We start from the raw sequence: 11,025 nt of genomic DNA on the forward strand, positions 1-11,025 counted from the left end.
ACCATGTTGGTCAGGCTGGTCTCGAACTCCTAACCTTGTGATCCGCCCGCCTCAGCCTCCCAAAGTACTGGGATTACAGGTGTGAGCCACTGCACTGGCCCAGTTTTTTGTTTTTTTTTTTGAGATGGAATCTCACTCTCTTCCCTAGGCTGGAGTGCAGTGGTGCAATCTCGGCTCACTGCAGTCTCTGCCTTCTGAGTTCAAGCAGTTCTCCCACCTCAGCCTCCTCAGTAGCTGGAATTAGAGGCGTGTCCCACCAGGCCTGGCTATTTTTTGTATTTTTAGTAGAGACGGCGTTTCACCATTTTGGCCAGGCTGGTCTCGAACTCCTGACCTCAGATGATGTTCCCACCTCGGCCTCCCAAAGTGCTGGTGGTCTAGTTCTGTCTCCCAGCCTGGAATGCAATGATGTGATCAAAGGTCACTGCAGCCTCAAACTCTTGAGCTTAAGCAATCCTCCCACCTCCGTCTCCTGAGTAGATAGAATTACAGGTGCACACCATCACGCCTGGCTAATCTGGAAAATTTCTGTAGAGTCAGAGGTCTTGCTTTGTTACCCAGCTGGTATTGAACTCCTGGCCTCACGTGAGCCTCCTACTCAGCCTCCCACAGTGCTGAAATTAAAGCTGTGAACTACCATGTCTGGGCCGTTTTAAGCATTTTTAAAAGTGTGCAGTTCAGAGGCATCAAGCATAATTCCAGTGCGCAATCCTCACTGGGATCTATTGAACTGTTTCCCAGTGGGGTGCATTTTTAACATTCAGGTCTGTCTCCCTTGATTTAGCTCCTTGAGGGCAGGGGTGAGTCTCCTGTAGTTTTCCATGTCTCAGAGGTGCCTAGGAAATGCTGAATTGAATGGTTTCTTGTGTGCTTTCACCCCCTGGCAGGCCTCTGCTGCATCCCTCTTCTGAATTCACCTAGCTGCCTACCTCTGGGGCTCTAAGTGAGTGCCTTTTCTGGACTGGCTATAGCTTCCGGCCCAGCAGATTCTCTCTCTCTCTTTTCTTTTTTTTTTTTTGAAACGGAGTCTCCCTCTGTCGCCCAGGCTGTAGTGCAGTGGCACAGTCTTGGCTTACTGCAACCTACACCTCCTAGGTTCAAGCGATCTTTCCACCTCAGCCTCCCTAGTAGCTGTGATGACAGTCGCCTGCCAACAGACTTGGCTAATTTTCTTTCTTTTTTTTTTTTTATATTTTTAGTAGAGAGAGGGCTTCACCATTTTGGTCAGGCTGGTCTCGAACTCCTGGCCTCAAATGATCTGCCTGCCTCAGCCTCCCAAAGGGCTAGGAATACAGGCCTGAGCCATCATGCCTGGCCCTGCCTGCTTGGCTTGGCTGGGCCTGGCTTGGCCTGACCCGGCCCGGCCCAGGAGATTCTCTAGCATATGGCACCCCCTGCTGGAGTGGGCTTGTTTGAGACGGAGTCTGGCTCTGTTGCCCAGGCTGGAGTGCGATGGTGCGATCTCAGCTCACTGCAACCTCTGCCTTACTGGTTCAAGTGATTCTCCTGCCTCAGTCTGCCGGATAGCTGAGATTACAGGTGTGTGCCACCACGCCCGACTAATTTTTGTATTTTTAGTAGAGGTGGGGTTTTGCCGTGTTGGCCAGGATGGTCTCGAACTCTTGGCCTCAAGTGATCCTTCTGCTTCGACCTCCCAGAGTGCTGGGATTACAGGTGTGAGCCACTGTGCACGGCCAGTGTTCAGTTTTCATTCAGTCAGAGAAGTCGGGCTTGGGGCCTAGCTTTTGGCTTGGGTAGGAGGTTTTCCAAGAAAAGGGGTCCTGTGGGGCAGGTGGACTTTGCAGGAGGTATCTCCTCACCTTTCTGTCCTCAGTTTCCTTCCTCTGAGAGGCAGGAGTGCTGATGTTCTGGGCTTCTCCATGGCTGCAGGCTCTCTTGGGGAAGAATTGGCCTTCAGGCTGCAAAGGGTCCCTGGGGCCTCAGACTCTCAAGAGGGTGGACCCTACTGGTCTTGCTTTGGTAGTTACTGTTCTCTGATTCCTTCCGAGGACGTCCTGGTGTGATTATGTAAAGTCTGGCCCAGCCCTTTGTACTCCCCTGAACACACCTTTTTTTTTTTTTTTTTGAGACAGTCTCGCTCTGTTGCCCGGGCTGGAGTACAGTGGTGTGATCTCAGCTCACTGCAACCTCCACCTCCCAGGTTCAAGCAATTCTGCCTAAGCCTCCCGAGTACCTGGGATTACAGGCGTGTGCCACCACGCCTGGCTAATTTTTTGTATTTTTAGTAGAGACAGGGTTTCACCACGTTGGCCAGGATGGTCTTGATCTCCTGACCTCGTGATCCACCCACCTTGGCCTCCCAAAGTGCTGGGATTACAGGCGTGAGCCATAGTGCCTGGTCCCTGGATACACTTTCTAGGTGTGGGAGGCAGGCTTGCGGCCCAGCTTCCTCAACACTCCCCTCTGAGAGTGACCTAGGAAGCGAGGATCCTGACTCCCATGCCTCATTTCTTTCTGTGACTCCTTCCTGGGGGCTTCTTATTGGAGCCTTACCCTCTTGCCAGTCACACACTGCCTGGCATGGTGGCAGGGTATGGACTTGGGCCTCATCCCCAAAGGGCTCTCAAACCATGGGAAGCTGACTTAGGTGTCCCGGAGCACAAAGAGTAATGGTGGCTTCTTACCAATTCACAGGAAATTTGCAGGTGCCATATTAATGTTTGTTTTTTGAGAAAGAGTTTCGCTCTTGTTGCCCAGGCTGGAGTACGATGGGGCGATCTCAGCTCACCGCAACCTCTGCCTCCCGGGTTCAAGTGATTCTTCTGCCTCAGCCTCCCAAATAGCTGGGATTACAGGTGCGCTCCACCACGCCTGGCTGATTTTTGTATTTTTAGTAGAGATGGGGTTTCACTGTGTTGGTCAAGTTGGTCTCGAACTCCTGTCCTCGTGATCAGCCCACCTTGGCTTCCCAAATTGCTGGGATTACAGGCGTGAGCCACTGTGCCCTGCTGACCTGGCTAATTTTTACATTTTTTGTAGAGACTGGGTTTCCCCATGTTGCCTAGGCTGGTCACAAACTCTTGGACTCAAAAATAATCCACCTTCCTTGGCCTCCCAAAGTGCTGGGATTACAGACATGAGCCACTGTGCCTGGCTTAGCATTATTTATTAGGGCCCTAGGATTTTCTGGACATAAATGAACTTTGGCTTTTACTTGAAGTCATCAGCCGCATTATCCCCTAACAAGAGAGTCAGCCTGTCTTTTGAAGCTTTGAAGCCAGGCATTGACTTCTTTCTAGTTTCCAAATTCCTAGATGGCATGTCCTTCCAATGTTTCATCTACTTTGAAAATCTGGGCCAGGTGTGGTGGCTCATGCCTGTAATCCCAGCACTTTGGGAGGCCCAGGTGGGCTGATCACCTGACTTCAGGAGTTTGAGACCAGCCTGGCTGACATGGTGAATCCCCGTCTCTATTAAAAATACAAAAAACTAGCCGGGTGAGGTGGCGGGCGCCTGTAGTCCCAGCTGCTTGGGAGGCTGAGGCAGGAGAATGGCGTAAACCCGGGAGGCGGAGCTTGCAGTGAGCTGAGATCCGGCCACTGCACTCCAGCCTGGGCGACAGAGCGAGACTCCGTCTCAAAAAAAAAAAAAAAAAAATTGCAAACATTAGCCAGGCATGGTGGCGGGCACCTATAATTCCAGCTACTCGGGAGGCTGAGGCAGGAGAATTGCTAGAACCCAGGAGGTGAAGATTGCCGAGATCACACCACTGTACTCTAGCCTGGGTGACAGAGTGAGACTCTGTCTCAAAAAAAAGAAAAAAATCTGTTTAGTGCGGCCACCTTCATCAATAATCTGAGCTAGATGTTCTGGAGAACTTGCTGCGGCTTCTCCAGCAGCACTTACTGCTTCATCTTGTATTTGTACATTATGAAGATGGCTGCTTGCCTTAAAGCTCATGAGCCAACCTCTGCTGGCTTCACGCTTTTCTTCTGCAGCTTCCTCACGGCTCTCAGCCTTCATGGAGTTGAAGAGAGTTAGGGCCTTGCTCTGGGTTGTGGTGTGTCTTAAGGAAATGTGGCTGGATTGATTTTCTATCCACGCCACTAAACTTTATCCCTGTCAGCAATATGCTGTTTCACTTCCTTATAATTTGTGTGTTCCCTGGAGTAGCACTTTTAATTTCCTTCAAGAACTTTGCGTTCACAACTTGGCTGTTTGGTGCAAGAGGCTTGGCTTCAGCCTGTCTCAGCTTTCAACATGCCCTCTTCACTAAGCTTAATCATGTCTAGCTTCTGAATTAAGAGACCTGCAGCTATTCCTTTCCCTTGAACATTTAGAGGCCCCTGTAGGGATATTAATTGGCTTACCTTTTTTTTTTTTTTTTTGACATGGAGTCTCACTTTGATGCCCAGGCCAGAGTGCAGTGGCATGATCTCGGCTCATTGCAACCTCCGCTTCTTGGGTTTAAGTGATTCTCCTGGCTCAGCCTTCCAAGTAGTTGGGACTACAGGCACCCGCCACCACGCCTGGGTAATTTTTTTTTTTTTTTGAGACAGAGTGTCACTCTTGTTGCCCAGGCTGGGTTCAAGCGATTCTCCTGCCTCAGCCTCCTGAGTAGCTGGGGTTGCAGGTGCACACCACCATGCCCAGCTAATTTATGTATTTTTAGTAGAGATGGGGTTTCGCTGTGTTGGCCAGGCTGGTCTGGAACTCCTGACCTCAGGTGATCCGCCTGCCTTGGCCTCCCAGAGTGCTGGGATTACTGGCATGAGCCACTATGCCCGGCCAATTTTTGTATTTTTTTAGTAGAGATGGGGTTTCACCACATTGGGCAGGCTGGTCTCGAACTCCTGACCTCAGATGATCTGCCCGCCTTGGCCTCCCAAAGTGCTGGGATTACAGGCATGAACCACTACACCTGGCCTAATTGGCTTACTTTCAGTGTTGTTTTGTCTCAGGAAATAGGAAGGCCCAAGGAGAGAGAGAGACAGGGAACAGCTGGTCAGTAGAGCAGTCACATCACACACAACATTTATCGATGAAGTTCACTGTCTCACGTGGGTACAATTTGTGGTGCTGCAAAACAGTTACATCAGAGATCACTGATCACAAATCACTATAACAAATATAAGAATGAATAAGTTTGAAATATTGTGAGAATTGCCAAAATGTGGCAGAGGCATGAACTAAGCGCATGCTGTAGGGAAAATGGCCCGATAGGCTTGTGCAGTGCAGGGCGCCATGATTCTTCAGTTTGTGAGGAGTGCTGTATCTGCCAAGCGTCTGAAGCGGAGTGCAGCGACACGTGGTCGTCCCAGCCTCGTGCGTGTATGGGAGAGCACCATCGCTGGGATGCAGTTTACTGTCATGAGGTCAGTCTAGTGACAAGTCAGGTTGGCTGGGCGTGGTGGCTCACACCTATAATCCCAGTACTTTGGGAGGCCGAGGAGGGAGGATCATTTGAGCCCAGGAGTTGGAGACAAGCCTAGATAATATGGTGAGACCCTGTCTCTATGAAAAAATTCTTTTAAAAAATCAGCCAGGTGTAGTTTTGTACCTGTAGTCCCAGCTACTTGGGAGTCTGAGGTGGGAGGATTGCCTGAGCCCAGGAGGCAGAGGTAGATTGCAATGAGCTATGACCGCTCCATTGCACTCCAGCCTGGGCAACAGAGTGAGACCCTGTCTCAAAAAAAAAAAAAAAAAACCAAGGTCGCCTGGGTTCAAGTCGATCACCTTTTGCTGTGTGACCTTGGGTGAGTTCCTCAGTTTCTCTGTGCCCCAGTGCCAACATTAATAATATGAAGATAGGATTTACTTCGTAGGGTGGTTGTGAGGAGGAATGAGGTGATGTGGGTGAAGCTCTTGGCACAGTACCTGGACGTGAGCTCTTACCAAGTGGCACTGTGGTCAGAATTGTGGCCAAGTGGCACTGTGGTGAGAATTGTGGCTTTCATGGAGTTTGAGATTCTCCCTTAGTCCCCTTGACTCGGCACATGCACTTTCTGATCCCCAGGCCCATTCATTCATTCCTTGATGTGTATGCTCCCTCGGCAGCCTCCTCCAGCTCTGTGGCTTCAAGTCACATGTCTGGTCAGAAGCTCTCCAGAGCTTCATAACCTCCCCTGGGAATACTTGATGCCTCCCCGTGGGTGGCTGAGGCATCTGAGTCCAAAGCAGGCCCCACAGAACTGCCCTGTGTTCTCTGCCTGAGTGTGACCTCACATCTGGGGATGCTCTGTCCACGGGTTCTCGGTGCAGATCCAGGGTCACCCTGGATTCCCTTCTTTCCATGATTCCCGGAGTCCAGCAGAGTCTTGGGCTTTACTTGCTCTGTTGCCCAGGCTGGAGCGCAGTGGCACAATCAACGGCTCACTGCAGCCTCCACTTTCTGGGCTCAAACAATCTTCCCACTTTAGCCTTCTGAGTAGCTGGGAACTACAGGATGTGCCACCATGCCTGGCAGTTTTTTTTTTTTTTTTTTTTGAGATGGAGTCTCCCTCTGTCACCCAGGCTGGAGTGCAGTGGCACAATCTTTGCTCACTGCAACCTTCACCCCCCAGGTGCAAGCGATTCTCCTGCCTCAGCCTCCCGAGTAATTGGGATTACAGGTGCCTGCCACTGTGCCCGGCCAATTTTGTATTTTTAGTAGAGACGGGGTTTCACCATCTTGGCCAGGCTGGTCTTGAACTCCTGACCTTGTGATCCACCTGCCTTGGCCTCTGAAAGTGCTGGGATTACAGGCGTGAGCCACCGCGCCCAGCTTCTGGCAAATTTTTAATTGTTTTGTAGGTACAGGGTTTCTCTCTGTTGCCCAGGCTGGTCTCAAACTCCTGGACTCAAGTGATCCTCTTGCCTCGGTCTCCCAAAGTGCTCGGATTACAGGTGTGTGCCACTGCACTCAGGCAATTTTCCTCTATAGCATTTTATTCTGGCCCATGACACTCCTTCCTGAAGCTTTCCACTTGGCCGACTCCTTCATGTCCTTCACCTCTCAGCTCAAATGCCTTCTCCCTAAGAGGCCACCCTCGCTGTCCCATCCAGACAGCCTCCCTGGCTGTTTGCTTCTGTTCTCGTGCCTCTGGATGTGCTCAGTGCTGTATGGATTTGGTATTTTGCATCTCTCCCCACCCCTGTGTAAGCACCTGGGGCACAAGAATCTTGCACATTTTCTTTTCTGCTGTATCTTCATTACCCAGACAATGCCTGGCAAGTAGATGCTCACTAAGTAATTTTTTTTTTTTTTTTTTTTTGAGACAGAGTCTCCCTCTGTCTCCCAGGCTGGAGTGCAGTGGTGCGATCTCGGCTCACTGCAAGTTCTGCCTCCTGGGTTCACGCCATTCTCCTGCCTCAGCCTTCCCGAGTAGCTGGGACTACAGGCACCCGCCACCACACCCAGCTAATTTTTTTGTGTTTTTGGTAGAGACAGGGTTTCACCATATTAGCCAGGGTGGTCTCGATCTCCTGACCTGGTGATCCGCCCACCTCGGCCTCCTAAAGTGCTGGGATTACAGACGTGAGCCACCGTGCCTGGCCTCAATAATTTTATTTATTTTTTTTGAGACAGAGTCTCCCTCCATACCCCAGGCTGGAGTGCAGTGGCGTGATCTTGGCTCACTGCAACCTCCGCCTCCCAGGTTCAAGGATTCTCCTGCCTCAGCCTCCTGAGTAGCTAGGATTACAGGCACGCGCCACCACACCTGTCTAATTTTTTTTTTCTTTTTTGAGATGGAGGCTCACTGTAAGCTCCGCCTCCTGGGTTCACACCATTCTCCTGCCTCTGCTTCCTGAGTAGCTGGGACTACAGGTGCTCACCACCACGCCCCGCTAATTTTTTGTATTTTTAGTACAGATCGGGTTTCACCATGTTAGCCAGGATGGTCTTGATCTCCAGATCTTGTGATCCACCCGCCCGCCCACCTTGGCCTCCCAAGGTGCTGGGATTATAGTCCTGAGCCACTGCGCCAGCGTTTTTTTTGTGTGTGTGTATGTGTATAAATGAACATCTGCTTTGTGCCAAATACCGTGCAAAGTGCTGGGGATTCAAAGATCAGAGTCTTATGCTGGGGGACTTAGGGTTCACTAGGACACAGACAAGCAGAGAGAATTGAGTGGCCTGTGGAGGTGAGGGTGGGTACCAGTGCTGAGGCCTCTCTGTTCAGAAGAGAACTGTCCTGGTGAGTCCGGCCCCCTTCCTTCCTCCGGTCTTGCCTCCTGGCCCAGCTTGAATCCTGCCTGAGATGGGAAGGAGGGAGTGTGGCAGTCCAGGGCCTTGTCATTGTCCCTTGGCCACCTGGGGAAAGCCCCTCAAGCAGCAATCATTGCTTCCACCCAGAGAGCCTTCGTTTGGTGAAGATCGGGCGTGTCTGTAAGATAGGGAGGCTGGCTTCTCCTTCCGTGTTCTGATGTTTGTACCTGTGCCAGGTACAGCTAAGCAGGGGACCGGGAATAGTAGGCGTGGTCACAGGGCGGAGAGCAAGGCCTCTGGGGGCGGTGCTCTGCCCCCCACCCAGCAGCTCATCGTTGCTCGCCCGGGTGCTGGGAGGGCTGCCTGCTGATGGAGGCAGCTGGGGTGGTGCGAAGCTGGGGTGTTGATGGGCATCAGACCGTGTGTCTGCCAGGGTGCTGGTGTGAGCTGACGTGGTTCTGCCTCCCTCCGCGTCTTCGGAAATGGAGCCCTCTGGCTTCTCCGAATTGTACCAAAAGTCTGGGGCAGGGTCTCACTGGCCTGTGTGGGTCCCTTGGCCGGCCCTGAATTGGTCCCTGGGGCTGAGGTGCGGACATAGTGCTCTGGTTGGCTGGCATTGATTGACTGGGACATAGGAGAGTCAAGGGGCCATCTCCAACCCAGACCTCACTGAGAGAGGCCCCTAGCCGGAGACCCATCACACCTGGCAGGAGGTCAAGCAGGAGGGGCAGGCAGGGGGCTGGGCAGGGGCTGGGCGAGGACAGCTGGGTGGTGATGCTTGTTTTCACCCTCCCCCCAGAAAAGTTGCCAGACGGCCAGCATTGCCACTGCCAACGCGTCCGCCCAGGCCCGGAATCATGTGGACGCCCAGGTGCAGACGGAGGCCCCTGTGCCCGTCAGCGTGCAGCCCCTGTCGCGGTACAACGTGCCTCGGCTCGCAGCCTTTCTTCGGAGAGTGGAGGCCATGGTCATCCGAGAGCTGAACAAGAACTGGCAGAGCCACGCGTTTGATGGCTTCGAGGTGAACTGGACCGAGCAGCAGCAGATGGTAGGGGATGGGCTGGTGCAGCCTTGGGTGGGGCCCCTGCCCCACTTCTGTCTCCCCTTGTTTTCCTTCCCACAAATAACAGCCGTGCCAGTCGTCGTCACGGTCAGCAGTCACCAGGCTCTAACGTCCTGCCTGGTACTGGGCTAGGTTCCCTAAGGATAAGTCAGTGAGTCTTCACTGCTGACCTTGAGGTAGGTATTGTTCTGTCCGCTTTACGGTTAGGGAGATGGACATCCTATGTGGAAGTAACGGCCAGGGTGAAACTGAGCGGGTGGGCAGTGGAGGCAGAGGCTGGAGCCCGGGTGGCCCGGCTGTTCTGCCTCCCCATGTATGGTGCAGCGAGGGCCTTCTTTGGCCAGGCCCAATTTAAGAATGTCTCCTGTGGTATCTTATTCACTCCTTAAAACAACTGTATGAGGCCAGGCGCGGTGGCTCATGCCTGTCATCGCAGCACTTGGGAGGCCGAGGTGGGTGGATCACCTGAGGTCCGGAGTTCCAGATCAGCCTGGCCAACATAGTGAAACCCCGTCTCTGCTAAAAATACAAAAATTAGCCAGGCGTGGTGGCACACGCCTGTAGTTCCAGCTACTCAGGAGGCTGAGGCAGGAGAATTGCTTTAACCCGGGAGGTGGAGGTTGCAGTGAGCTGAGACTATACCACTGCACTCCTGCCTGGACAACAGAGCAAGACTCCATCTCAAAAAAAGACAAACAAACAAACAAACAAACAAAACCTGTATGAGGTAGTGCTATTACAATCTTCAGTTTATAGATGGGGCTGAGAGAGGCTAAGTGACTTGTCCACACAGCTCAAGGCTCAGCTCAAGGGCTGAGCCAGAACTTGAACCCCAGTGTCTCTGGTTTCACTACCATGCTCCAGGTCATCTGCCCTCCGGGTGCAGTCCAGAGTCATGACCCTGTAGTTACTGATGGGCCGTTGGGCAGACAGCACTGGGTTTGAGATGAGGGAGCTTGTGTCTTTTTCTTTTTTTTGAGATGGAGTCTTGCTCTGTCACCCAGTGCAAGATCAGTGCAACGGCATGATCTCGGCTCACTGCAACCTCCACCTCCCAGGTCCAAGCAATTCTCCTGTCTCAGCCTCCTGAGTAGCTGGGATTACAGGCACCCGCCGCCACACCTGGCTAATTTTGTATTTTTGGTGGAGACAGGATTTCACCATGCTGGGCAGGCTGGTTTCGAACTACTGACCTCAGGGTGATCCGCCTGCCTCAGCCTCCCAAAGTACTGTGATGACAAGCGTGAGCCACCGCACCTGGCCAAAAAATTTTTTTTAGAGTTAGGGTCTTCCTATGTTGCCCAGGCTGCACTTCAGATGGGCTCAAGATGCTCCTGCCTCAGCCTCCTGAGATGATTTTTTACAAAGTGTAAGCATTTCTTGAACCAGAACACAGATCAACAAAGGGAACATTACCAGGCCTTCAAGAGCGTCCTTCCACCTCCTAGCCCACTGTATAGCCTTGTTTGAAAATAGTAGGTTCATGCACGTGGTGGCTTGGATTGGTGCTGCGTTCCTTTTCACAGCTGCATAGTGCTCCACCGACAGACCACATTCATTTAGCCACTCAGCTGATGGACATTTGGGCTGTTCCCCTTTTTGGGTATTGTGAGTCATGTTCCTGTGTCCGGTGGACGTGAGTTTTCGTTTTTCTTGGGTCTAAACCTAGGAGTGGAGTTGCTAGTCCTGGTCTCCTGCCAGCTTGTTCTGCACAGCAGAGGCACCTCTTGCACATGCTCCAGCAGTGCCCGGGGTGTGGCTGTGGAGTGGGGAGTCTTTCCAGTGGATAGTTTGTTTTTTTTTTTTTTTACAA

At 52.1% G+C, this 11,025-nt stretch overlaps 1 protein-coding gene across 1 annotated transcript in view; it reads left to right on the forward strand.

The window, feature by feature from the left end:
• Positions 1-11,025, forward strand: part of WDR34 (WD repeat domain 34) — a 73,024-nt gene that overhangs the window by 56,492 nt on the left and 5,507 nt on the right. Inside the window, exon 2 of the mRNA XM_011931268.1 lies at positions 8,949-9,197. Within this exon, the coding sequence (XP_011786658.1) occupies positions 8,949-9,197 (249 nt within the window). The remainder of the gene's footprint in view (positions 1-8,948; positions 9,198-11,025) is intronic.

This window comes from Colobus angolensis, unplaced genomic scaffold (genome assembly GCF_000951035.1).
Source record: "Colobus angolensis palliatus isolate OR3802 unplaced genomic scaffold, Cang.pa_1.0 Scaffold9, whole genome shotgun sequence".
NCBI classification, from domain to species: Eukaryota; Metazoa; Chordata; class Mammalia; order Primates; family Cercopithecidae; genus Colobus; species Colobus angolensis.